The following is a 27,730-nucleotide window of genomic DNA, read 5'->3' as shown; positions in this document are numbered from 1 at the left end:
CGACCAGTCGGGGCATCTGCTCCAGCACGGACTCGGCAGCAAGACACCAGCGCTTTCTTCATGGAGCTGCCGCTGACCTGCATCTTGGCCTGAGCCCTCCACCTCCTGAGAGCCTTCCGGGGCCTCCCGCCTCTGTGCCCCTCCAACCATGCACCGCCCGCAGCTCTGACCTCACAGGACAAGCTGCCCTCTCACCTCCACCCAGCTGTCCCCAGGGGACACCCGCCTCCCCACCCTGGCTCTCAGCTGCTCAAGACCATCCTATTTACTTTCCGTTTTCTCCCACATCCTTGTCAACTGAGGGGACCATGTGGCATCCCCAAACAGCCCATCACCCAGGTCGGCACTTTTCTCAGCTGCGTTTGGGGAGGGGTGGCCAAAGGTGGGCAGGAAGCAGGGAAGTGGTGCTGCTGACTGAGACCAACGCACCGGAATGGGGCTGCTGGCCAAGGAGGTGACCGCCTGGGGTGTAAACTGAGGAAAGTGATGCCAAAAGCAAACATTTGGCCGAGGAGAAGCTTCAGCTGCCCCGACAGCCTGTAGGTCCTGCGTGATTGAGGACCAGGCGGGGCGCCCTCGGGTGTTCGAATAGCAGAACCTAAGAGGGTCCTGGGCTCACTGTCCAACAAGGCAGGACGCGAGGCCCAGGTGAGCACGGGACCGGTGGTGAGCGGGACCCCTACAGGCATGCACTGCAGCAGGGTGGGACGTGTGATGTATTCTCTGCACTTCTGTATACTTGAAATGTTTCCATTTTTAAAAAAGTTTTCTTTGTTCTATTTTTTTAAAGAAATTGTATGTGTAACAGCAAATACAGGGGAGGCAGTTGGGGCCGCTCTCGTTAGGGAAGGGGTGACCAGAGTAACCAGGGAAGACAAACACTTGTGTGGACAGGACAGGACCCTGTGGCCGCCCACCAGGTCTAGCCTCGGTACCCAGGGCAAGCCGGCGGCCCCGGACACGGAGACCAGGGGACCAGTGTGCAGTCGGAGGAGGAGGCAGAGGGTCATCCCAGGTAACGATCGGCATAAACATGTGAACCTCTGGTGCTTCAGCTGCTTCAGCGTTTCTCCACCTTTCCACGTCCAGAGGTTCCCGCCCAGGGCTCCCTCGTCTCCACTCCTGGCGCCTTTCACTTCTTGGTCATCATAGCTTCTGGGTGATGTGTCACACGGCTCCTGTCACACCCCCTTGGACACCGGCCGCTCCGTGGTTTCCCTTGCTCCCCACCTGGCATTTCCACCGTCTTAAGAAAAGCAGGTGCGTGCTGCTGTGTGAAGCACTTCTCTTTCAACAGATGCTACCCCTCCCCACGCCCCTGGCATCCCTTGGCCCCCTCCCCGGTAGCAGACCTGCTCCCAGGTCCTGAAACATCCTCCCCCTCAGTTTGCTTCCTAATTTTACGGTGTGTCTTCCAGTAAATTTCTGAGAAAGCTTCCATAGGAGGGAAGTATTTTGAATCCTCACACGAAGGAGTCCTTGTGGTAGCTTCACAGGACTGATGCTTTGGGCAGGCATAGAGCTCAACATTCAAAACCATTTCTGTGAGACTCTGAAATCTGTCCCATGGTCTCACAGACCCCCTGCGGCTGCTGGGAAATTCGAGACCACGGGTGTTCCTGCTGTCCTCTCTTGACCGTGGAGGTCTTCTCTCACCCCTGGGATGGAAACCCAGGGCCCTTTGAATCTGGCGCCCTCATCTTCGGTTCTGACAAACTTTGTGTTATTATTCTGGGCTAGCGCACTCCCTCCACTCCAGGGTCTCACTGTGCCGATGGAGGTGCGTCAAGTGGGAAGGAGGTTTCTCAGTGTGAACCCAGGAGGGTAGACCAGGGCAGAGCAGCCGGAGACTGGACAGCAGGAATGACGGTCCACTGCTCCCGAAGGTCACGGTGGGGGGCAGCCCTGGTCCGCGCAGTGCAGGGGGGTCTGCTTATTCTCTGGGACCCTTCTGGACCCAGGCTGTGCACCTGCGCATCCGGCTTGCTGTCACCAAATTCTCTCTTGAATCCATCACAGCACACTGGCACCTGCAAGGGAGCCCTTCTCTGAGCTCTGTGAGCAGCTCGCGCAAATTAACTGACCAGAGGATGGTGGCGGGGCCCCAGCTGAGATCCATTGGGTCAGAAGCACAGGTGACGACCAGGACTTGCGACTGGGTCTGAAGAGGGGTAGCCCCGGGGGCCCAGCCCTTAACCAGGGACCCTGCCGCTGCAGGACACCCGGTCAGTGTCTGCGCAGAACCGAAGGACTGTGCGATGTTTGAGAAAATATACAGAGGAAAAGGCAAGGGAACCAGAATGGCAAAAACAATTTGAAAACGAAGGATGAAGTTGGAGGAATCACACGAACTGATGTCAAACCTCCTTTGCAGCTACAGCAGCCACGACCATATGGCCACCGAGTGACACACGTTGGCAGAGCAGAGTCGAGTCCAGGATGAGACTCATGCAGGCGTGGCCGACCAATTTTTGGCAAAGTCTATCCTCGACAAAAATGGTGTGGAAACATTTGGATATTTGTAAGCAAAAGAAAAAAAAAAAGAAAGCCTTGATCTAAACCTCGCTCCTTATGCAAAAATCAACTTAAAATGAATCACAGCTCTAAATGTACAATGTAAAACCACATCTTTAGGAGAAAATCTTTGCAACCCAGGGTTAGGTTAAGCCTCTTTAGATGCTGATACGCAAAGCACAATCTGCTTAAAAATCAATCAGTTGGATTTCATTGAAATTAGAAACCTCTGCTCTGTGACTCTGTTAAGTAGATGAAAGAAAAGCCACAGATTATGAGAAAACAGATTATGAGCAAACCACACACCCAATGAAGGGCTTCTGTCTAAAAGGAAACTCAAACTCAACTGTGAGAAAACAGACCATCTCATGAGAAAACGGGCAGAGGCTCTGAACAGCCGCTTCGCGGATAAGCACACGAGAAGCTGTCATTAGGGGAACGTGCAGACAGTGAACCCGCCATACCACGCCCCCACTACTGGATCTGCAAGAATGAAAAACCTGGCCCGCCAAGTGCTGACGAGGGGCCTATGAGCATCTCCCGGACCCAGGGACGCACATCCCCAGACCTGCCGTGCACCCCAGGGGCGTGAGGCATGTGTGAGGGTCATGGCAGTGCCCACAGGGGCCCTGAGAGGGATCTGTCCCACAGCGATGAGTGACGAGCCACTGGGAAGGGAAGGAACTGTTGCTTGTGCGACTTGGGTAGGTCCGGGCTGGAGGGAAAAGCCACACAGGCTTCTGTTCCATTTCTGCAACTGTCCCAGTGACGGGCCCCTAGGGAGGGCGGGGACAAGCTGCTGCTGTCAGGTCAGGACACGTGCGATGCGACGGCAGTCGCAGTCTCTAGGGGAAGGACAGTCCTGTATTCTGACTGCGGAGCCCCCCAGGGCGCGAACACCCCAGCAGGGCCGTGCCGATGGGCCTCCTTGGTGTGAATGCCGCACTGTGGTTATAAGCTGTCGTGAAAGGGGGCCAGGGAAAGGTGCGAGGAACTCTACCAGTTCCGCAACGTCTGTGTGAGTCTGAAATTACTCCAAGATACAAAACTCCCCCCCAGACAGACTTTGTAAAATGACCCTATGACCCGTGGGGAAACAGGGTTTCTGAGCAGACAGCAGCAGCCTGGCTTCTAGAGTAGAGCCAGTGGTTAAAAACGCACATTCAAAACCACACTGAGGTATCACCTCACACCAGCCAGAATGGCCGTCATTCAAAAGTCCACAAACGACAAAAGCTGGAGAGGCTGTGGAGAACAGGGAACTCTCCTACACTGCTGGTGGGAATGCAGGTTGGTGCAGATGTTTTGGAAAACAGTATGGAGATTCCTCAAAAGACTAAAATCAGACTTACCCTATGATCCAGAAATCCCACTCCTGGGCATATATCCAGAAGGAGCCCTAGTTCAAAAGATACATGCACCCCAATGTTCACAGCAGCACTATTTACAACAGCCAAGACATGGAAGCAACCTAAATGTCCATTGACAGATGACTGGATAAAGACACTGTGGTATATTTATACAATGGGATACTATTCAGCCATAAAAATAGACAACTTAACGCCATTTGCAGCAACATGGATGTTCCTGGAGAATGTCATTCTAAGTGAAGTAAGCCAGAAAGAGAAAGAAAAATACCATATGAGATCACTCATATGTGGAATCTAAATAAAAAAAAAAAAAGAAGACAAATGAACTTAAATATAAAAAGAAACAGTCTCACAGACATAGAATACAAACTTGCAGTTGCCGGGGGGAAGAGGGGGTGGGAAGGGACAGACTGGGAGTTCGAGATTGGTATATGGAATAGATAAACAAGATTATACTGTAGAGCACAGGGAAGTATATACAAGATAGCTCACGGGGAAAAAGAATGTGATGATGAATATACGTATAGTCACGTATGACTGAAAGTTGTGCTCTACACTGGAAACTGACACAACATTGTAATCTAACTAAAACTCAATTATCAATCAATCAATCAATTAATTAAAAAACAAAACAACGCACATTCCCAAACCGTGACATCAGGACTTCTGGGAGGGAGTCAGATATCTGTTTTCAAGTTCTTGAGCTATTTCTATGATTACATTTTGGGGAGCACTGATTTAAGTAAAGAGCATGGCCTTATGGAGGCGAACTTTAATTTCTAGAAATTCTGCTTGTCTAGACTCCTTGACAGGCTGGATAAACTGAGAGTTTGTGCATCAGTGCTAGTAGGTGGGCAGTAAATCTGTGTCATTTACATTCACGCCAAGCTGTTCAGATGCTGCAGGGACGTGAAAGCTGGGTGATAGCCCTGTGGGACGCACGGGGCCGGGGCACAGACCAGGGGAAACACCAGGGGCTGCAGAGGAACGGAGGAGGGGGTCCAAGTGCTATGGGCTGAATTGTGCCCCTCCAAGTCCATGTCGTAGCCCTAACCCCTCCTCCTCCGCCGTGTGACTGTATTTGGAGATGAGGCCTTTAAGGAGGTAATTAAGATTAAATGACGTCATAAGGGGGCCCAGACCCAATAGGACTGGTGTTCTTACAAGAGGAGAAAGAGTCACCAGCAGTGAGTGAGCAGAGAGAGGAGGGGCCATGTGAGGACAGAGGGAGGACTCGGCCATCTACATGCCACGGCGAGAGGCCTCAGGGGAACTAGCCAGCCGGCACCTTGATCTTCAACTTCCAGCCTCCAGGACTGTCTCTTGTATCTGTTCTGGCCACCCGAGCAGGCGGAGACCCCAAGGAAGCATGGACCCCTGAGAGAGGTGCAAGGACAGCGAGGAGCAGGCGTGGAGGACGAGACCAGGTGGGGCTGGGGTGAGGGGTGCACCTCACACCCACGCCTGCTGTCTTCCTTCCGCGGTGAACTTGGGCACCTACTCCAGGCAGCCAGAGCTTCGCATGCTGCCATGGCAAGGGCCCAGCCACCCATGTGAGCTGCCAGGATCCCCCAGGGGCAGCCTCAGAGGCAGGGGCACGGTCTGGCTTTGCCTCCCCTTGCCCCCCTGTGAGGACTCAGGAGGTGCAGGTCCCTGAAGGTGAAAGTAGGCGCTGCCTGACACAGACGCGTTTTCAGGCTGGCACAGGCCCCAGGCCATCTGTGCAGACAACTTTCCACCTCTGGGTTACTGGGAAGTAGAAGTGTCCATTTTATAGACTCCGATTTAACTCTGCCCCTGGTGAGTATCTGATCAGACAGTGAAGTGGACACACAAACACCAAGCCGAATCAAGCAGCTCTCACCTCGCAAACCTGACTCAGATTAGACTAAGAACCAAGCCCCCGCAAGGCGGTGTGACCTGTGCAACCGTCACAGCTGAGAAATGGCTTAAATAAGAAATACCTTCTTTCAGTTTATTCTGAGAAACTTTGGACTGATTCCCCTAACCAAAAAGAGAAACCCTGTTCAGGAGGACTCTGCCTTAATTGTTCCTGTGACGCGTAATAGCTGAGCCCGCGCCTAGCTCAGAACTCATATTTCTGCATTTAAATCACATCCTCAGGGTTTAGTCACATAGTTTCCACATGACTCATGCTCTCCCAGAAAATCCAGCACACGGCAGAAGCCGACTCAGCAGTTTCTCCCACACGGCCACCTCCACACTCACGCACCCACCCTCGCATCCAGTGACTGGGGTGAGCGTTTCCAGAGAGCCTCGTGGGTGCAGAGCTGCGCATCTGAGGCCGTGAGCAGGGGCCCCGGGCTGACCGGAGGCCAGAGCTTTCACACTGGACAGGACGTTTTAATTTCCCAGTTAGGACATGAAAGATCCCACAGCTCTCCACCAAGGCAGCCCTGATTCTCTGATCAAAATCACCAGAGAGGGACCTGGGAGAGCGTCTGTAAAGAGGGGCACATACCCTGGAGGGAAGGGCCAGGGCTGGGATGGCGGGAGGAGTTACAGACACGGTGCATGTGCTCCATGTGCCAACAATGGTTTGTACACTTAAGAGCCAGATGCCAGCTGAGAGGTGAAAGGCAGGTGCGGGCCCAGGACCCAGCAAGCGTCTCGATCCTCATCCTGATGGTGACGGCCTGAAGCAGCACTGTGGCCTTTGGCACCTTCCTGACCCTGAGTGGAGAAGACTCCGTCCTGCTCAGAGACCTGAGGCTCCGTGGACTCATGCTACGCCTCCCTACACCCAGCGAGGAGGGACTTCCTCCCCCCAGCTCCGAACGTCCAGAGGCCCAGGGCGGCTCTGTCGGTGGCCCCGGGCTGCGCAGCGCAGACAGGAGGGAGCAGTACCGCCACGGCCCGACCCAGCGGCCACAAGCTGCCCCGAACCACGTGATGGTCCATATCAACCCGAGAGCTCCCACCACCACTGCCAGACCCTGCTGGCTCCGCACCTCCCGCAGCGTTAGGTGCGAGCAAGGCCACGCCAGCCACCCCTGCAGGTCCTTCTTCTGCTCTCATGGCTGTAGGAGCAGCAGGAAGGCGACGGAGCGCCCAGGGGCTCTTCACCACCCTCACCTATTAGCACACCACCCTTGCCTATTAGTACATCACCCAGTACACCACCCTTCCCTGTTAGCACACAACCCTCACCTGTCTGCGCACCCCTCTTACCTATAAAAGACCATTAGTGGAATATTCATCTCAAAACATGAAAAATAAATCCAAATACAGAAGCATTGTGTGTGTGTGTGGACCAGCACGAATGGAGCAGAACTTAAAAGAAAGCTTAATCACAGAAGCAACCGGTAGTGGCTCCAGCATCTGGCCAACCCCAAACTGGAGCAAAGGGTAAATACTCTGGATTATCCAAAGAAGCCTGTGAAACAGCACCACACAGAGGGCCGCGTCCGCCTGCGTCACTGAACTGTCAGGGGTCTCCTGCGTCACTGTGGGCTCAGCGAACACAACATTTGATCACAAGCAATTCTAGTTTCAGAAGCTTATTATCATCATGAGTCACTCCATCATACCAGGGTTTCAGTTTTCAAAATCCAGAGTTTAGAAAAAAGCATTTCATGACACAGCAGGATCACAGGACATCACAACGTGGGACACCCCGGTATGAGAACCAGAGCCCTGTGCCTCACCGGGGAGCACATTTCCAGCCCTTTTACAGCCACTTCCTGGCTGGGCTTTGGGGGGCTGCTCCCCACTCTCCCCCTCTGACATGGTCCCCTGCCCTGAAGAGCACGTTTCTCCACCACTGGTCGGGGGTCTTGGGACCGGCCCATCCAGCAGGACTGGAGTGTCTCTGGTGGGGCAACCAGGACCCTGCCAAGAAGCAACTGGAACAGACCCGGCCCACCCTGCAGACCCCGCCCTCCCAGTTGCTGAAGGCTGTTTTGGTCTCTGTTTTGGGGTGATTTGCTACGGAGCTTTAAGTGGCTACGACACACTGAGGGAGAGCATGTTGTTAAAGGCAGAGGAACAGAGAAAGTTGAGTTGTTGCCCTAACACCTCATTAACACCCGTCTCTTCCTGGCCTCCTCCCCCAGGCTGCCTGCCCCTCAGGTACTTTTCAGACTGATTTCTGCCTCTGCCACCCCCAGCTCCTGGGCCCTGACTGCCTGCAGCTCAGCTCATTTTCCCAGGCCCGGCCCCCTCCAGCTGCCCGACTTGGGGATGGCCCTGCCCCACCAGAAATGCAGGCCTTTTCTGGACACCCCCACCCCAAACCCAGCAGCTCGGCCTTGCCCTGGCCCCCAAGCCTGCCCTCTGTCTCCAGCCCCATCCCAGGCTCCTCTGAAATGCGTCCCCTTCTCCAGGGAGCTCCTCCCAGGACCCTGCCTGGCACGCAGGAGGCTGGCAGGAGGGAGATTCGCTCTTGGGGAGGCTGTGGCCGACCCCAGACGGGCAGACGCACCTGGATGAGCAGCTGGTCGGATGCCAGCTGGTTGAGCCAACGTGTGTACCGCTCGGTGGAGCTAGGGGGCTCCCTCCTCACCTGGCAGCCTATGATCTGTGAGAAACAATGACAAACAGAACTTAAAGTTAGTGCAGCTTCCGGGGCGGCAAGTCTGAAAAATCCTATTTCTCGATAATCCTCTCCCTTCTGCCTCTAAACAAACCAGAGCTGCAGCCTGGAGCTCAGCCCCTACCCTCTGGCGCCTCCTCCCTCTGTCCAGGCTGTTGTAGCAGCCCCCATGACGACACCACCTGACAGGCGCCCCCACCCTGGAAGGAGGTCCCCCCACCCCAGAAGGAGAAGCCCCCCGGAAAGATGTGCCCCTACCCAGGAAGGAGGAGCCCCCACCCCAGGAGGTACCTCCACCTGGGAAGGCATCCTTGCTGTCTGCCGTCTAAATCCCTCCCCCCATAACACGCCCGACTACGTCTCACCACCTCCTTCCCCAGTCCTGCCTCCTCTTGGCTACTCACAAGACCAGCACTTGTTTGCAAGCCACCCACTGTCCGCACACCCGGCCTGCGCATGCTGACCCACAGCAGCCCTGTCCGAAAGCGACTCAAACCCCGTGAAGCCCCTGTGCCTTCTGCTGAGGCATGCACTCAGAGGTAGAGAGCCTGGCCTCTGGGGTCAGTGAGGCGGGTTTGGAGACGCTGCAGACATCAGGGTCCTGATACTCGTTTCTGTGGGGAGGAACCCTCGTGGCAGCAGGAGGGGCCCTCTGTCCCCATTTCTGGCCAGGGGAGGGCCGCTGGGGTGTTGGCAGGTAGCAGCGAGCCTGCCCCTTGGTGAGGCTCTCACAGGCTGGCCACTTGGGGACGGGGACAACGCCAGCGTCCCCTCCCACGGCTGTGCTTTCTCCCCTTGGTGACAGTGTCAGCAGGCTTCCGTCTAGCTCCTGGCTCCCTACTGAGACATCATCAGGTCACCCCATGGCCCCAGGGCACCTGGGCTTCTTAAATCTTGTGCTAACAAGTCCAGTATCACAATGCACCGACTAACTTATATTGTGCAGTTGTGCTAATGAAGAGTTTTGAGATGGTTTGCTTGCTTGAAATTTTTCATTGTTGCATTTTTTTTAATTCAACTTTTTTTGAGAAAGGGTAGACTCACATGTAGTGTTAAGAAATAATACAGAGAGAGCGCAGGGACCCTTAAACAGTGTCCTCCAACGGTAAGGTAGCGGGGTCAGGGGCTCCAGGTGCTTCCCTGACAGCCGCACCCCCACCCCAACTGCCAGTGCGAACCTGTCACTTCAGCACCACGATTCTGCCTTTTCAAGAAAGTTGAATAAACACAATCACAGTGTGCAGCCTTCTGTGATTGGCTTTTTTCTACCCCACAATTCCCTGTCCCTTTTTTGTCTGAAAGACACTCCACGGCTTAACCCTCTACGGGCACCTGGGCCATTTCCAGCTTGGGGCTGTTACTGTTTGTCTGCGGCAAAGGCGCACATGGGGGTTGCGTGAACGTCAGCCTCCGTCTCTCTGATAAACGCCCAGGAGTGCGACTGCAGGTCGCACGGCAGGGGCACCTTTAATTTTCCGAGAAACTGCCGCCGCTCTTCAGCGACAGGGCCACTTCCGCCACCTCAGTCGTGCGTGGGGCCCGCCTGTCCGCGCCCCCGTCCGCGCCAGCTGTCCCTGTGCTTTAGTCCGGCCTCTGGCAGGCGTGAGGTGCAGCTCTTCTTGCCCCCGACGGCTGTGATGCTGGATCTGTTTCCAGGGGCTTATTTCCCGCCTGTCTGACCTCCCAGTGAAACCTCGTTCATGTCTTTCGTCCATTTTCCGATTGGGATAAAAACACGCAGCCATGGTGTGTATCCTTCTTACATACTGCTGAATTCCGTTCGTGAACCTTTCCTTTCTCACCTAAAAACACACTCTGAAAACAGCTGTAAATTAGAACTTGAACGAATCCCTTGCACAGAACAAGGTCCCACACCTGATCTGACCAAGGTGTATCCTTTCAACCATCAGTTGTGTCTGTTTCCTTGTCGTGTTGAAACTGGCTTGCATTTGATTGCTGAACAGAAAAGACTTTGATGAAAAAAAGGGAAAATGTGAGTCGAAGCTGTGAAGTAGAAACCCTCTGTTTCAAAAGTATCCCCCCATGAAAATAAAGAGGTTTAACCTCCACCACGGAGGGAAAGAGCAGAGGTAAGGAGAACCAGGCTGTTTCTGACCCCGCAAGTGCAGGCCTCAAAGGGATGCAGGACAAAGGCTAGAGCCCTGGCAGGGGGGTCCACAAGGAGCCCCCTCCCTGGTCGGTGGAGGAGCTGGAAAAGTGCGGGTCCCTTCTGCCTTCAGCCCCCAGACAAATAAACAACAAGAGGCCTAAGAGCTGGGTGGGCAGAGAAACAGCCACTGCGATGTGCAGATGGAACGATTCTATGTTTAGAGAATCTAAGGGAACCAATGGGAAAATGCAAACACGCAAGGGTCAGCAAGACAGCAGGATGTAAGGTTAATGTGCAGACATAACGCCATCCACACAGACATGTGGGCAACACAGCGATGATGAAGACAACACACTTTATGAAAGGAAAAAGTAAAGCAGAATTTATTGGCACAAACTTATGAGAAATGTGCAGAACTACATGAAGACACCTAAAAAGAGGCAAAAGCGGAATCCAGCAAATGGAAACAGTTTTCAAGTTCCTGGATTAGAAGATTCAATATCACAAACCCTTAAATGATCCATGAAGTATTTCATAAATTCACCGTAAACCCCAACATTATTTGCCATTAAATCTTCTTTTGGAGCTAGCTGGTTATCTGGAAAAGTATGGACAAATAATCAAAAATAGTCAAGACAAAGGGCAAAAAGCATGAGGTGAGGCTCCAACGACAGCTGGGCACCACCCAGTCCAAGGCTCCACCGCTCTGATGCCAGCTTACCGCCCAGCAGACTGCCTCCTGCCTTCAACAGGTAGCAAAGCAAACAAAACCCATGGAGTCACTGTTTTCACTCAACATCAGGACCCCTAAGAGAACGGAAATAGGCAAAGCAAAGCTGCAGCGTCATCAGCTCTGCCCTGAGCTCTCTGCAGCCACAGCTTCAGGAGCAGGAAGGCAGGCAGAGCCCAGCAGCCCCTCTGGGAGCAGACGGGCGAGCGGACGGGTGCGCGAGGACAGGCAGCAGCCCCGCTGGGGGCGGACGGGCAGGCAGGTGTGGGAGGACAGGCACCAGGCAGGGTGGAGGCAGACGGGGGGTGTGTCACAGCAGGGCCCCGAGTCGTCTGTGAAGGACCCATCTGCACAGGCAGGAGAGGAAGTCACAAGGAGAAGAGCCAGCAAAAGGATGCAAGGGGAGTTGGTACAAGTCTGAGGGCGGCTCATGGCCCCTGGTCAGAGTGGAAAGAGCTCGTAACACGTGGGGCATCAGGTGACATCCTGAGGTAGTGTCACCCTAGCAGTAAAGCGGAAGTGGTCTTGGACCACCTGGTTCTACTTAATAAAGCTTAAAATCGGTCCTTGAAAGATCAGTAACCCAACTGCGAAAAACAGCAAAATACTTTCTAAAAGAAAACAACACATCTCAGCACTCACTGTAAAAATCACAAGGTCAATCAGTCAGAAGTTACTGGGTTTTTGTTTTTTGTAAATTCAAAAAAATTGGGGGGAGATAATTAGATTTGTTTGTTTGTTTATTTAATAGAGGTACTGGGATTGAACCCAGGACCTGGTGCATGCTAAGCACCCACCCTACCTCTGAGCTGTCCCCTCCCCCCGAAGTTGCGAGGTGTTAAAGAAGCATGAAAAGATGGCCTGTAACCAGGAGAAGCCGACACAGAAATGACCAAGACGGTGGAAGGCAGCAAACAAGGGCATTCAAAACAGCTGCTGTTATAAACCCATCCGTGCGCTCAGACAGGCAGAGGGAAATGTGAACATGAGGCACAGACAAAGGTAAGCCAGAGCGGAAGTTTCAGAGAAGAAGGATACAATGTCTGAATGAAAATACACTAGACTGCTTCTTCAGCAGATTAGACACCAAAGAAGAAAGTCATGAACTTGAAGACACAGCAACAGAAACACCCAAAGTGAGACACACAGAGAAAACAGACCCTGGGGGAAGAAAAGGGCCATCAGCGCCCTGTGGAGAGCAGGAGGTGGTCTGACACACGGAACTGCCACGCAAGAGGAGGAGAGAGTGGGAGACGGAAAACACACTTGAAGAAACAACGGTCAAAAAATTTCCAAATTTGCTGAGGACTACAAAACCACAGATCCCAGGACTTCAAGAAAGCCCAAGCAGAGTAAACCTTAGAAAGAACCAAACAAAAACCCATGCTTGACATCAGAATCAAACTGCTGACATCAGAATCAAACCAGTACTAGAGAGAAAACCTTACGAGCAGGCAGAGAAAAGCACGGATCACACGGAGAGAAGTGGACAAGGGGTGGCAGAGGGCTTCTTGCGGGGCTATGGAGGCCAGACAACGGAGAGACGTCTTTAGACTAAGAACAGCCTCAGTCTAGAATCTGGCAGCCAGCTACCACAGCTTCACAAACTGAAGCAAACGAAGGCTTTTTCAGAAAAACAAAAGCCAACATAATTCGTCACAAGAAGACGTACGTTACAAAGAAGATGAAGGAAGCTTTCCAGGCAGAAGGAAACCTGACATGTACCAGGGAATGGTTGGTGGCAGTGACGGTAAATAGGGGTGTAAAAGCAGAAGGCACTTTCCCACGTGTAACATCCTTGCAGGGTAAGTGACTTTAGTATAAATCAGAAAACACCACACTGCAGGGCTCACAGCGTAAACAGTGTGACAGGAGGTGGTTCTGTAACCTTCCTTCTCTGCACGTGAGATGGTACCACTCAGGTACCGGAGACTGTGAGGGCAGACTGCCCGCTGCAGACCCCAGGCCAACCTCTGAGAAAGAACAAAACAGAGACGGGTCGCTGACAAGTCAGCAGCACAGATAGAACGGAATCACAAAACCAAACCAAACCAAAAGGCAGGAAAGAGGCTTGAGGCAAAACAAAGCTGGAAGAGGAAAACCCAGCCACATGAAACGCAGAAGGAAGGCAGTAACAAGCAGCAAAGTCAACACAACAGAACACGGAACAAACCGAGAAGGGAGGAGGGCGCGGCTCAGGGGCAGGGTGAGCGCTCAGCACGCACGAGGCCCTGGGTGCAATCCCAGCGCTCCATGAAACAAATAAGAAATGACCCGAGTCAGCTCCCCCCAAATACAGTAGCTTAAAGATAAACAAACAGACGAGGGGAGCAGTGGGCAGGCAGGGACGCTGCCGAGTCAGCGCCCACCTGCGAGGCCCTTTGGAGCGGATGCCGAGGCAGCCTCGCGCCTCGGCTCAGCTCGAGCAGAGGTCAGGGCGTGAGGACACGCGGTGGAAGGGCCCGCCCTCGCGGTGTCCCCGGAGGGCTCTCCCGGAAGACCTTTCAGAACCAGGGGCTGGAGACGAAAAAGGGGGAGAAAAGAGAGATATAGGCATACAGTCTTATCAATCAACTATGCTTATGAAATTCGTCCCTAGCTGGTACTTAGGAATACTAAAGATTCTAAAATGTAAAATGTAAATAAAAATTGTGTCTCGTTAAGAACTGCTAATTGTCTTATGGATCCAATCCTTCAAACACTCTAGGAAGTGTGTACATTTAGGAAAGGAAGCAATGTTTAACATTTCATTAGATGAACTATTTTCCTCATTTCATACTCTCAAATGCTCCCGTCATCAAAAATCTGTCTGAAAGAGGACTTCACTCACAGATCCCTCTAGTCACCTGGGCAATAGCCCCCACTAGGAAACGCGGCCAAACACACTTCTAGCTCCTGTGACCAGCAGTGTCAGGTGTGGCCAGGGTGCGGAGGCCACACTCCAGGAAACCCAAACGTGCAGAGCAGTGTGTCCACGAGTGACGGTCACATCAGCGTGGGGCAGACGTGGACGGACACCAGCTCTCCGACACCGTGATTTCTAACCTGTGAAACTTCTCGGGACCGCAGCGGATTAGCTGCTCCCACTGCCTCCTCTTCCCAACCCTGTGGGGCACCCCGCATAGAGCACTACTGCGGACCCTGTCCGTCTCCAGCAGGGTCCCAGCGGACCCCCAGTCACTCTCACTAATCCTGCCTGACCCCTCCCAAATATCAAGTATCCCAAAGCCCTGTGCCTGCCCTGAGCGTCCCCCGAGGCCTTGTGAGTGCTGCTGCAGCCACAGAGGCCCTCACACCCCATCTGCACACCAGCCCTGGGGCTGCAGGTGGAGGCAGACGGGGGGGCCAGGCTGCTGGGCTCCAGGCCTGTGTATCTGAGCAAGGCCCCCCATCTGCGCCCCCTCCCTCAGCCATCATGGCTCCGAGTTGCAGTGAGGACCAAGCCCTTCCCAACCTCCCACCGCGGGAGCGCTGCGTCCTCTCCTCAGGGCCCATGCCTCCCAGGGCGCACACCAGTCAGCCTGACGCATTCTGGCCACTAGCTCGTGGACAGAGGCTGCAGCAGCCACACCCACAGGGCTGGACCAGGGATGAGGGAGAGCGGGCAGGGGTGAGACCGGCCCCAGCTTCGCCTGAAGAGGGAGACGGGTCCACGGCTCCTGCCTCCCTGCTGCTGACTCTGAGCAAGGCCAGGTCCCTGAGCACCCATCCCGGAGCCCCATGGAGACTCACATCAGGGACGCAGGGACGTCCTGCCATCAGCCTACAAGGGTCATCTGTCCCAAGGCCATGGGGGGACCCGCCCACAAGTACTGGAAAAGCTCTGGGTCACCCCACACTCCGTAAGGTGCTGCCGGCCTCCTTCCTACCTTCATCCTCATGGCCTCTGATTCCTGACACCGTACCCACAAATTCCCAGCTCTGCCCTGTGCAGGAGAGCCCGCAGGGAGGGCCCAGACCAAACACAGCACTTCCCTGACCCTCCCCACTCTGCCCAGAGCGGGTCTCTGCTCCCAAATGCTCACTAAGTGGGTGAAGAAGTGAGCCCCTGGGAGCCGCCCAGTGACGCCCGACAGGAAACGTCCCAGCAGTTCTGCAGAGAATTCGCAGCTGCACGGTTTACGGAAGCTGTAACCCTCATAATCAAACAGCTTCCTTGCGAATGGCCTCAAAGAAATAATGATCAAGGAAAGCATATACTGAGCATTCACTTCATTCTTTCCAAATGAACTGTGTGATACAACTGACAAGGCCACCAACCAGCAGCTGCGAATCAGGATCTGGCCCCACAGTAACAGCACTTCTAAAGCTGATCTGGTTCTGCCCAGCAGGACTGCTCTGAGTCCCTGTTCTGGCTGCAGACGCAGGAAGACCACACAGGTGTTCCAGGCCCGGAGCAAAGCTCCTCAGGGCTGGAACAGAGTGGCAGCTGTATTCAATCACGAGGCTGGCGAGAAAAGCGCTAACCCACAACTTTATAAAAATGCAAACCAAGGTATTTTAATTAAGATTAAGACAAACTGACACAATCTGCATTTTCCCCAAATTCCTTATGAATCCTTAGATTTCAAAGTCTTTGAACCCATGCATGGAGAACCACCCAAAGTAACTTCGTATATGAACCCATCATGAAAAAAATGGGAAACAGCGTATCTGAAAGTATCTCACTCCCTCCAATGGCAACACTGGTTACAAAATTCTTCCGAAGCGTCCATGTAGAATACATTTTACACGCTTGGTGCGAATATCACCCAGAGTGCAGCTGTCCACTCCAAGAACGGGTCTGCTCAACTTTTAAGTCCACAGGGTTACTCGTTAGCAGGAACAGGTTAAAGCAAAGAAAACTAACTCAAGCAGTTAGCTTGGTGGTCAAGAGCACGTTAAACTTTGGAAAAAGGGGGCTGCTTTCTAAGACCCCATCTCTGCCCCTCCCACATGAAATATTATCACATTTATCAGAGCCAATGAAAGACATTTCTGGAAACCCCAGTCTCTGAATTTCCCGTGTAGACATAAACTGTGAGCAGAAATCCACCCAGGACCTTTGTCATTCCTTTTATCTCTTCCCAACAAAGGAACCAGGCCAAAAAATATTATTTGTGCATGTAATCTCTCTTTCCATGTCACTGAGAAGTCCCACCAGCCCCTCTGGAGGTCTGGTGGTCCCTACAGAGCAGCTCAGTGAAGCCCAGAAGTCTGGGGGCCCAGGCTGGACCACCTCACCGCGGCAGCTCACTTCCCCGACGCCGACGTCCCTTCTGTAGCTGGGAAGGAAGGCAGACGGACAGTCTCGATCCGCACAGTCAATAGGCGTGCAGACTGCATAACACAAGGGACAGTCTCTGGAGCTGCCAGAGCTGCTAGGAACACACGCGACTACACACATGCGTGTTTCTTAAACCTTCCCAGCATTTCAGAATCTGAGGGAAGCCAGAGCCATGTGGAGGCGCCTGCAGCACCCACAAGGGGCCATCTGTGTTCCCGGCAGCTCAAGCCACCCACCCTCTGTGCACTCTGGCTCCAGCTCTGACCTTTGCTGCACAGCCATGTGAGGCCTCCCCTCCATGACAGTCAGTCTGGTGTCCACTTGGGAAGCTACCATTGACAGTTACCATGTGCTGCTGGGAAGGGGTTTGCAGGCAGGAAGGAAGTCCACAGCCTTGGCTTTAGGTGAGGGAGGTTATCCAAGGAGACCGCCTCGGGCTTCCACACCTGCCTGCCCCCACCCCGAGGCTGACCCCCTGCAGCAATTCTCTGTACTTCCTTGGCGCACTCTCCCCAGGATCTGCCACACAGCAGGCTCACCCACGGGCTCACGTGGGCATGGGCACAGCCCACAGGGGCTGACACTGCAGCCCAGCCCACGTGGGGTGGCCCTGAGCCCTGAAAGCCTCAAGTGTCCACCTATGGGAAGGGGGAGGTGGCCAGGGTGAGGACACACACAAACTCACAGGCCCTGGTCAGCGCCCAGGGGAGTTGGCTGGGAAGAGCAGGCCTATGAGACACTGTGGACGGGCCTGGGAGCACTGGGGGCGGCTGCTGGGGTCCGCGGCACTGCACGTTGGGCCAAAGAAGGGGCTGTGGGCCTCCCCGAAGGCTGGTCTAGTCGCCACCATTCCTGACCTCCTGGCCACAGAACGGATTCAACCCGGTGGGGGACTGACGAGCCTGGCGAGGTGGTGACCCCGGGCCCCTGCCATCCGACCTCAGGACGAGTGCGACACCCACAGCGCTACCTCGGCCGAGGGGCCACTTAGTGGAGGAGCGACTGGGGACTTCTGACCCTCCCTCATGTGCACCCGGAAGCTTCCAGCCTAAGGAGCAGTGGGGTGCCTCTCAAGATGCAGCTGAAGGCTATTTTTAACCTTCTCACACATGCATTTCACGGACATGTTTGCATTAATGATATTTAAACCTAAGCAATGTAAGTGCACTTATAATTCAGGGAATAAGAATCCTCAACATCAAACTTAAGGCTGTAAGACACCACCTATTCCATGAAGAGACACCAGAAGCCCTCCCAGTGGAGTCTGGGCATGTCAGGTGCCACGACAGGCCAGGTGCCGGCAGCCAAGCCCCAGAGTCAGAGTCGTGTGTGTGGGATGGCAGCTGAGACGGAGACCGAGGTGCTGAATCTCGCAGAAGCAGAGAGTCCGTGGGCAGAATTCAGAGCTCCAAGGTAAAGGGCCACTGGAAAAGAAAGAACTTGTCCTGGACAAACACAAGTGCTTCAGGCTCCTTGAGAAACTATCTCAAGGAGGTGTGTTTTTGAGCTTTTGTCTTGAACAGCTCACTTGATCCACGATTAACAGAGTCTGCTCTCTGAGCCCTGAGCACTGTCCCGGGAACAAACAGGCCCTTTCCTTCATGAAGGCCCCACAGCCCTGCAGGCAGGCTCCAAACACAGTGCCCGGGAGCCCAGGAGAAACGCAGTGTCTCAGGCCCACGGACACCAGGGATCAGATCCTGGGGCTCACAGGCACATGGCCTGGAAAAGCTCCAGTGTGTGCACCTGGTGGGGCGTGGCACCAAGGCAAAGGTCAGCGGCAAGCGGGGGTGTCCCTGGGAAAGCTGACACCCCTCACCTCAAGACAGCTCCAGACCTTTCTCTCTCCCACTTTCTAAAACCAGTGATCATCACAGCAACTCTAAGACGTTTTCACTGAAGCTCCAGCATGGATGTCTGAGCAGTGGGCCCTGTGGTCAGACACCAGCTCTGGGGATCGGCCACCTGGGCCACCTGGACCCCGAGCCACAGGGGCAAGTGGCCCCTGGGCTGAGACGCCCCGGCGTCCGAGTGGGTGGGAGACACTCCCTCACCCAGCAAGTGCCCGGGAGGATGGGCCCTGGAGAGCCTGGCTCGCGGGGCCAACTGGGAAGCCGTTCTAGAGGTGAACGTGGTCCCAGGTCATCTAGACGACAGTAACTTGTTTTGACTGATTCACACTACAGCTCTCAGCCTGCGTGTTCATGTCCAAGGGACGCGGCTTCTGAAACGCTGGTAAAATCCAACTAAACCAAATCAACTCGTGTGCTCGTCTGAAAGCAGCAAGTGCTGCTCAGAACAAGAAGCGCACTTTCCTTCGAGGGAAACACTTGTGAATATTCAGAGACACACCAGCCACGTATCAGTCTGACCACACGCTGGTTCCTCCTGCTCTAAGGAAGAACCTTCATCTAAAAAGCTGTAAGGGCAGGTTTGGAAAGGCGGGGCCGTGCCCCAAGGAGTCTGGACTTACACTTGTCGGGTGTCGCACAGCAGCCTCGTGTTGCAGCCTCACCCTCTGCGGCATCATCGCGTCGTCCTGCAGGAGAGAGTACACTTGAAGACACAGGAAACGGCCCCGCAAACAAGCAAGGAAAAGACAGCGAGCAGGCACCTCGGACACTGCCCTGCAGCCCACAGCCCAGTCGGTCGGCAGAGGGTGTGACTACCTGGGCTGCAGTGCGGACGAGGGGAAGTGCTGACGACTCCAGCAAACATGCACGCCTGGCTGGCAGGGAGGAGGCTGGGAGGGTGGCAGGGCTCGTCTGGCACAGTGGAGACTCGATCCCCAAGACCCAGGAACTTCACCAGCTGAGCACAAGAGTCTCGCATGTGCGCCCCAGGAGACACACACAGAAACGTTCACGGCAGCGCTGTTCGGATTGGGGATGCCTAACGTCACGGACACCAGCACAAGTGGATAAACTGTGTGCATCGCTGCAGTCAGAGACCACTCAGGTGTGAGCTGAGCAACAGCGACACACAACACAGATGAAACTCAGACACAATGCCGAATGGAAGAGGCAAGGCCAAAGGGCACAGGAGTGCTATTCCATTTGTTTAAAGTTCAAGTCAAGCAAAAGTAACCTGATTATTTAAGGCATACACACAAAATGCAAACTACCATAAAGAAAAGCAACAAAGTTGTAATCCCAAAGTCAGAATGCTGATGACTTTTCAGTGATGGGACAGGGTGCACCTGTAAGGTGGCAGCAATGCGGTTACTTCCTAAGTGGTCGTTACACATGTATTTGCCTCCTAATTAATCTTCAAAGTATCCATGCATGTTCTGTGTATTTTTCAATAGGTATGTTCCATTTCACAATTTTTAGAAAATTGAAGTATTATGTAATTTTAAAAATTGAAGTTAGCTTACAATGTGTCAACTTCTGGTGTACAGCATAACGTTTCAGTCATACACGTACATACATATATATTCCTTTTTGTGTTCTTTTTCATTATAGGTTATTACAAGATATTGAATATAGTTCCCTGTGATCTACAGTAGAAACTTGTTGTTTACCTATTTTACATATAGTAGTTAGTATCTGCAAACCTCAAACTCCCAATTTATCCCTCCATACCCCTCTCCCACCCTGGTAACCATAAGTTTGTTTTCTATGTCTGTGAGTCTGTTTCTGCTTTGTAAATAAGTTCACTTGTCCTTTTTTTTAGGTTCCACATATAAGTGATGCCGTATGGTATTTTTCTTTCTCTTTCTGGCTTACTTCACTTAGAATGACGATCTCCAGGTCTACCCATGTTGCTGCAAGTGGCATTGTTTTATTTTTTATGGCTGAGTAGTATTCCATCGTGTTCCATGCCACAACTTCTCTATCCAGTCATCTGTTGATGGACATTTAGGTTGTTTCCATGTCTTGGCTGTTGTAAACAGCACTGCTAGGAATACTGGGGTATATTATATTTTTGAATTAGAGTTCCCTCCAGATATATGCCCAGGAGTGGGTAGCTCTATTTTTAGTCTTTTGCCATCTCACAATTTAAGAAGTGCTTAAAGTTGATAAATAATCAAAAAGATTTCAGAGTTTTATTTAAAGGCACAAATATAGTAAGAAAAATACAAAATAGAAGCACTAAAATAATGTCATTGGGAGGATATTATCTTTAAATTGAACAGTAAGATAAACTAAAAGACCTGTAATTTATCTCTTAATGCTGGAAAATGGCCTTGTGAGTGCTGTGCTATGGAGGAAGGAAGCTGAGAGGAAGCCTGTGGCTACTGTGAGGAGGCCGGGTAGGAGAAGGCAGAGGAGGGAACCGAGTGCAGGTATGAAGTCGGAAACAGAGGAACCCCGGGAGAAAGAAGCTGTCGGAACAAGAGCAGAAAAGTCGGCTATCCCAGCGTGGACTCCTTCCCTGGCTCCAGCCAGGACACGCTTACAGGCATGTGCGTGGTCAGCCACAGCTGGGAATCTTAACAAGGAAAACTGAAGCAGGGGGTGTGAGGTGAGGGGGATGAGAAGTCACGCTACACCTCAGCCTGTTTCTCTCCCAGAAACAGCCCAGCAAGGAAGCAGGGCAGAGACAAAGCAGGAGACTTCCCTGAAAGGGAAGGCCTGTGGTCAAAAGCTTGAAGAGTGGCCCCCGTGTCTATGGCCTCAAGCAGAATCCTACATATTTCTGAGGGTTTCCTCAACCAGTCTCGACTCCCGTGTCAGGTCTGGTGTGGGGCACAAGGTAGCGCAGGACCAGGAGGGACTCGAGAGGGAAAGCTGGGGGGTGGGGAGGAAGCTGGGGTCAGGGCCCTTCCCTGCCCACAGCATGACCTCCCTGGGACCCTGTACGTCACCACCACTCAGGTAAGCCCCGCTTCCTCCAAAGCCGGGTGAGTGCCCTGGGACCTGCCATAGACCTTCAGGCCCCAAGTCCCACACTTACTCAACTGCAGCAAGACGTCCACCTGGAAGGGGCACCTCGCGCTGGCCAGCCCAGCTCTCGCATTTGGTTGGCCCTCAAAAGTACTTGTAGAACAAACAAAGTGTCTTAGGATTAAATTCTATCTTCCACTCATTTCACCATTTACACTACATATATTATATATATATATATATATATATATATATATATATATATATATATTTTTTTTTTTTTTTAATCACAATCTCCTATAGTTGGAGACAGAGCAACCAATATTCCCATTCGACAGCTGAGGAAACCAAGGTTTGGAGATGCTACGTAACTCACCCAAAGTCTCACAGCAATTACATGTCAGGGTTAAAATTTGAACACAGGATTAACTGAGGGTCCAAGGATCTAAGGAAAAAGCAAAACTACCCAGAAATTCTTGGCTCTCAAGAACATTCTAATACAGTTTCCCATCACTTCTTTTACCAGAATCGCCTCCGCTGCTGGGGTCTGAATAGTGAACACCTCTGACACGCCCGGGCAATGAGCTGAGAAATTCGAGGCTGAATGCAATAAGCAAACACTCAAGCCAAAAAGTGACAGCAGAGCAGGCACCCAGAATGTCTCGGCGGTACCACAGCTCCGCAAGTTGTAAGTAAGTTCCCTCTTCTCCCGAGACCATTTTGAAAGAGGAAAAACATGCTGAAAGCTGGGAGCATGAAAAGGTCTTCATTACACGTAAAAAGCGGCGACATGTTTTAATAACAAGCCTTGATATGTTTCTGCTCGTGGCCCATGGCCCCTGCCACCTCTCTTCAAGGCCCGAGCCCATGGTGCCGTCCCATGCAGGGCTGCCCTGGTCAAGGTGCATGTACTCCAGCTCGTGCCCAAACCAGGAGGCAGTTTTACAAAGTCAGCTGGAATCTGAGACACCACCGAGAGGGGCCTGAAAGGTGGATATGAAGAGTTACCAAGCATGAACCACAAAGGCTCAGTGTCCGGACCCCAAGGTGTCTGGAGACGTTTTTCCCAGCCTAAGGGAGGCCCCAGGCCCCCACCGCTGTTCGCGGAAAGTGTGGACAATTCCACGTGATAAGCAGGTGAGAAAGAATTTTGATACATTATAAAAATAACATTAATTCAGAATGAAACACTGTTTCCTTCTGACCATACAAATATTGCGTAGAGAAAAACTAATCTCGTCAAAGAACTTCACGGTTAAAAGGAACCTGTGGCTCTGAGTCTAGCAGCTTCTGCGTGGAGGCTGGTCCTGAGGGAGCGAGGCTGGGGATGCTGCGGGGAGGCGAGGGCAGGACAGGCCCCTGCGAAGGAAGAAAGTAAGCATCTACAGCCAAGAGGAGCCTCGCAGAGGAAGGCAAAGTTGATGTTTTGGGTTTTGTTAAGTGTCTGTATGCTGGCTTTCAGACAAAAAAGATCTGAAGACGCAGAAATGGCCTGGTCACACAACCTCAGGATGCACAGCCCACAGAGAGGGTCTGCAGGGCAGGGAAGAGAAAGACGCCGGCCCAGCCCTCGTGCTGAGAGCCTCTTCCAAACCACAGTCACGGGGTCACGGCACGTGCGTGACCCATCTAAGTTTTCCCCAAACTGTGTTACCGAGGGACGCAGCTGAGCTCGAGAGATGAGGTCCCCCCGTGTGGTGCCACCTGGACTGTTCATGCCAGGGCAGGACCCAGCGTGGTCAGGATGCCGCCATGCCCCATGTGCAGAGGTGACAGACTGACAGCACACAAACCATCAACTAAGAAAGCCACATGAGACTGTGAGGGTCTTGAAGCAGCAGAGAGTTAAGAAGACAGTGGAAGTGCCAGCCTTGGTCTGCCGGAAGCACTCGCCTGGACAGGAAACAAGCCACTTCTGCCTGGAGTCCTTGCTGACCTATAACAAACAGCTGAGATTCCCGGCCATGTTCTGATGACCCTGCAAAGCTGCAGGGAATGGAAATCAGAGCCACATGTGTGCTCCAGTTGGGGCGGGGGACCAGGTGCTTAACCCACAACACTACAGCTCAGGCCAGAGCGGGCCACCTCTCAGGGTGGGGGTGGATGACACGTCACCTGACGGGACAGGGGCCCCGAGGCTGGATTACAAGGGTCCCAGGAAGATCTCTGAGGGGAAGGGTTTCATTCAAGGCCTCAAATTAACTCCACAGATGAGTGTTCAAGTACAATGACCAGTCCATAAAGATAACTGAGCATAAAAGTAAAAACATACAAAATAATGGATAATAAAGGATTTCCATGGAGCAACCACTAAGAAAATAATTCAAAAAACAGTTAAAAATCAACAACTTATTATAACTATGTTTTACCTTTGGAAGACCCACCCAACAACACCTACCTGCTGACGTCCACCTGGGGACACCCTCCCAGGAACAGCAGGCTATATGCCAGATCCCAAAACAAGGATCAAAAATGTTAAAGAACTAAAATCATATAAAGTGTGTTCTCTGACCATGACAAAATTAAGTTAGAAATAAAAAACAGGAGGCTATTTGGGAAATCTACCACCATCTACGGATATAAACAAGGTACTTCTATACAGCCAATGGGTTGAAGAATAAATTCCAAGAGAACTTAGGAAACACTGTGAGCCGGATGAAGATGAAAACACGGCACAACACAGAATAGCTAACACAGTGCCTGGAGAAAATTTCATAGCTCTTAGTGCCTATGTTAACAAAGAAAGACCTGAAGAAAAAACAACCAAAAACAAAGAGCAAACAACAAAAACTAAGCAGAAGGAACATAAAGATTAGAGCAGAAATCAATGAAATAGAAAAAAGGAACAACAATAGAGAAAATCAATTAAAACAATGGTTGGTTCTTTGAAAACATCCAGAAACTTAACAAACCTTTAGCTAGACTGGAGATGAGCAGATTTTTTCTATAAAGGACCAGGTAGTATATATTTTAGCTTTCATGGGCCGCATATGGTTTCTGTCAATATTCTTTATTTTTTGGTTTGGTTTTGTTTTTCCAACACTTTAAAAATAAAAAGACCATTTTCAGCTCAGAGGCCGTACAGAAACAGGCTGCCAGTGGGTTTGTCCTGTGACCTGTCATCTGTGGACTCTTGAGCAAGACAAACCAAGTAAAAGAGAAGAGACAAATCACTAAATTCCAGCGTGAAAAGGGGACAGCAGCACTGACCTCACAGAAGTCAAAGGGACTATAAGAGAGGACTAAAAGCAACCATATGCCAACAATTTGGATAAATGACATGAAATGAACAACTTCCTAGAAAGACAGGAATTACTGAAATTGACTGAGGAAGAAACATAAAACATGAAAAGATTTATAAAAAGAAGAAGAAACTGAATTAGTAATTTAAAATCTTCACACAAAAAAGTTCAAGCTCAGAAGGCATGAGTAGTGAATTTTACCAAACATTCAAAGAATAAATAACATCTCACCTTCAAAACATCTCCCAGAAGATGGAGGAGACAGGGATTTTCCCAATTTGTTCTATGAGGCTTGTATTACCCAATTCCAAAGTCAGAAAATGACATCACAAGAAGAGAAAACCACAGAATAATATCGCACATGAACGTAGAAGAAAAAAGTCTTTGACAAAATATCAGCAAACCAAATCCAGCAACATATGAAAAAGGTTACACACTATGACCAAGTGGGATTGATCCCACGAGTGCAAGGTTGCTTGACCCTCTGAAAGCCGATCGTCATAAATCATAGAAGAAAAAAGAACAATCACTACATGACGATCTGAATAAGTGCAGAAAAAGCATTTCACAAAATTGAATGGTGGTCACTCATGATAAAAATTCTCCACAAAGCAAGAATAGGAAGGGACGTCCCCAGCTTGGCAAAAGGCACGTACAAAACTCCCACAGCTAACATCTTAAGTGTGCAGGACGAGATGCTCTCCCAAGACTGGAAGCAGGGAAGATACCTGCTCTTGTGACTTGTGCAGAACACGCACAGGAGGCCTGGTCAGCACAATTGGGCAGGAAAGGAGATAAAGGGCATCCAGATTGGAAGGAAGAAGTAAAACTGCCCCAGTTTGCAGAAACCATAATTTTGTATTTGGAAAATCCTAAGGAATCCACCAAAACAAAGCAAAAAAATTACTAGAATTAATAAATAAGTTCAGCAAAATAAGAATACAAGATCAAGATACAAAAATGAATGGAATTTCTATATACTGGCATTGAACAATCTGAAAGAAAATTGAGAAAAAAAACATTCGCAATAGTATTGAAATAATAAAATACTGAGGTGTAAATTTAACAAAAGAAGGGCAAGACTTATTTGGGAAAATGACAAAACATTGCTGAAAGAAGTCAAAGACCTAAATAAACAGACATACCATATTCATGGATGGGAAGACTCTAGTCTTCATCAAAGCAGTTCCCCCTAAACTGACCTATAGATTCAATACAATCCAAATCTACATTTCAGTTCGTTTCTTTGTAGAAATGACAAGCTGATCCTAAAATTCATCTGGAAATATGAAAGATCCAGAATGGCTGAAACAATGTTGAAAAGGGAAGACACAGGTGGAGGACTTACACTTTGTGACTTCAGAACTCATTACTGGGAAGCTACCCCAGAGGCCTGAAGATAAACACAGAGATCAGCAGAACAGGATTGAGCGCAGAGAAACACCCTCTGCGACCATGGCTGGCCTGAGGCAGTTCATGGGAAAAGGATGGTCTTTCAACAAACGCTAGGACTAGTGGGTCACCACAGGGACAAGGTAAATGCAGACCCTCACCACACACAAAAATTAATCAAAATAGATCACACACCTAAATGTAAGAGCTAAAACTAAAAACTCTTACAAAAAAAATTAGGAGCAAATCTTGGTTACTTGGAATTAAGGAAAGAATTCTTAGACATGACAACAGAAGCACAAATGATAAAAAGAAAAATTTGACAAATTGGTCTTCTTCAAGATTTAAAAAACTTGGGAAGAGGAAAAATGACTATTTACATAAACAACCCAAAATAAACAACAGAGAAGTGCTAAATTAAAAGTGCACAGTCTCAAAAAAAACACATAAAATTAACACAACATTATAAACCGACTATACTTCAAGAGAAAAATCACGTAACTCTCACGTATTGTTGGTGAGAATGTAAAACGGTATAGCTACTTTGGAAAATTTTTTGGCAGTTCTTCAAAATGTTGAACATGGATTTACCATATGACCCAGCAATTCTACACCTAAGAGAACAGAAAACACCTGTCCACACAAAAACTTCTTCAGGAACGTTCAGAGCAGCACTATTCATAATAGTCAAAAAGTGTTCATCAGCTAGTAAACAGATAAACAAAATGTACATCCATACAGAGGACTATTATGCACTAATAAAAAGAAGTGAAGTGCTGACACACATTACAACCTGATGAACCCTGAAAACATGCCACGTGAGGGAAGCCAGGCACAGGGACCACACGGTGTACATTCCATTTGCAGGAAGTGTCCAGAACCGGCAACCCGTAGAGGCAGATAGGAGGTTAGTGGTTGCCAGGGGCTGGGAGTCAGGGGAATGAGGAGTGATGACAAACAGGTTTGGGGTTTTGTTTTGTGGTGATGGAAATGCTCTAAAATTAGATCATGGTGATGGCTGCATAACACTGTGAATATACCAAAAACCACTGGATTGTACACTTTATTTGGGTGGAAGTTTTATGTGAATTCTATCTCAATAGAGTTTTTAAAAATGTTTATTAAAGAATCAAATACCAAGGAATTAATTTAACAAGGGACTGTAAGTCCTCTACTATGAAAACTGTTCATGTCTATTACGATAAATTAAAGAAGAACTGAATAAGTTAATGGACATATATTTATCGTTAGGAAGACTCACTATTGTAAAGAAGTTAGTTCTCAATTGATCTGTAGATTCAATATAATTCCAATCAAAATTCTCATGAGGGATTTTGTGAAAATTAACAAAATTACTCTGATATTTATATTAGAATACAAAAAGTTTTTTTAAATAGCGGAAAACATTAAGTTGATGAACAAGAGGACATACAGCATCAGATCATACTATGTTCCATAAAGCTGCACTGTGGTACCGGCAGACAAAGGACAGACCAATAACCCAACTGAACAGAACACAGAGGCAGAAATGGGCCTCATGCACAGCATGCAGAGCTCATACACATCAACCAGCATATGCCTGCACACTGCTGGAGGGAGAGCAGACCCACCAGCTACTGGGAAACTGTGCACACTAGGATGCGCCAGCCGCACCTGTACGTGCACCAGAAGACATGCACAAGCATTACTCAGACCCCCAGAAGCCCAAACAGCAGAATGGAT

General features: G+C 50.7%; 1 protein-coding gene across 9 annotated transcripts in view; it reads right to left on the bottom strand.

The window, feature by feature from the left end:
• The window catches only part of B3GNTL1 (UDP-GlcNAc:betaGal beta-1,3-N-acetylglucosaminyltransferase like 1), a 76,436-nt gene that overhangs the window by 29,143 nt on the left and 19,563 nt on the right, over window positions 1-27,730 (bottom strand). For 5 of the 9 annotated variants that reach the window (XR_010384369.1, XM_031469447.2, XM_031469445.2 and 2 more), the window contains 2 exons: window positions 19,019-19,084; window positions 8,329-8,424 (listed from right to left, as the gene is read on the bottom strand). Coding sequence is in view for 7 of the 9 variants with exons in the window: in XM_031469447.2 (XP_031325307.2) it covers window positions 8,329-8,424; window positions 19,019-19,084 (162 nt within the window). In the remaining 2 variants the exon portion in view is untranslated. Of the gene's footprint in view, window positions 1-8,328; window positions 8,425-17,769; window positions 17,970-19,018; window positions 19,085-19,214; window positions 20,076-27,730 lie in introns of those variants that run through there. The other 4 variants (XM_064494849.1, XM_064494852.1, XM_064494853.1 and 1 more) reach the window with 3 other exon arrangements.

Source organism: Camelus dromedarius, chromosome 16 (genome assembly GCF_036321535.1).
Source record: "Camelus dromedarius isolate mCamDro1 chromosome 16, mCamDro1.pat, whole genome shotgun sequence".
Classification (NCBI taxonomy): domain Eukaryota; kingdom Metazoa; phylum Chordata; class Mammalia; order Artiodactyla; family Camelidae; genus Camelus; species Camelus dromedarius.
The sequence above is the reverse complement of the archived record's forward strand: the minus strand, read 5'-3'. Positions and strand labels throughout refer to the sequence as shown.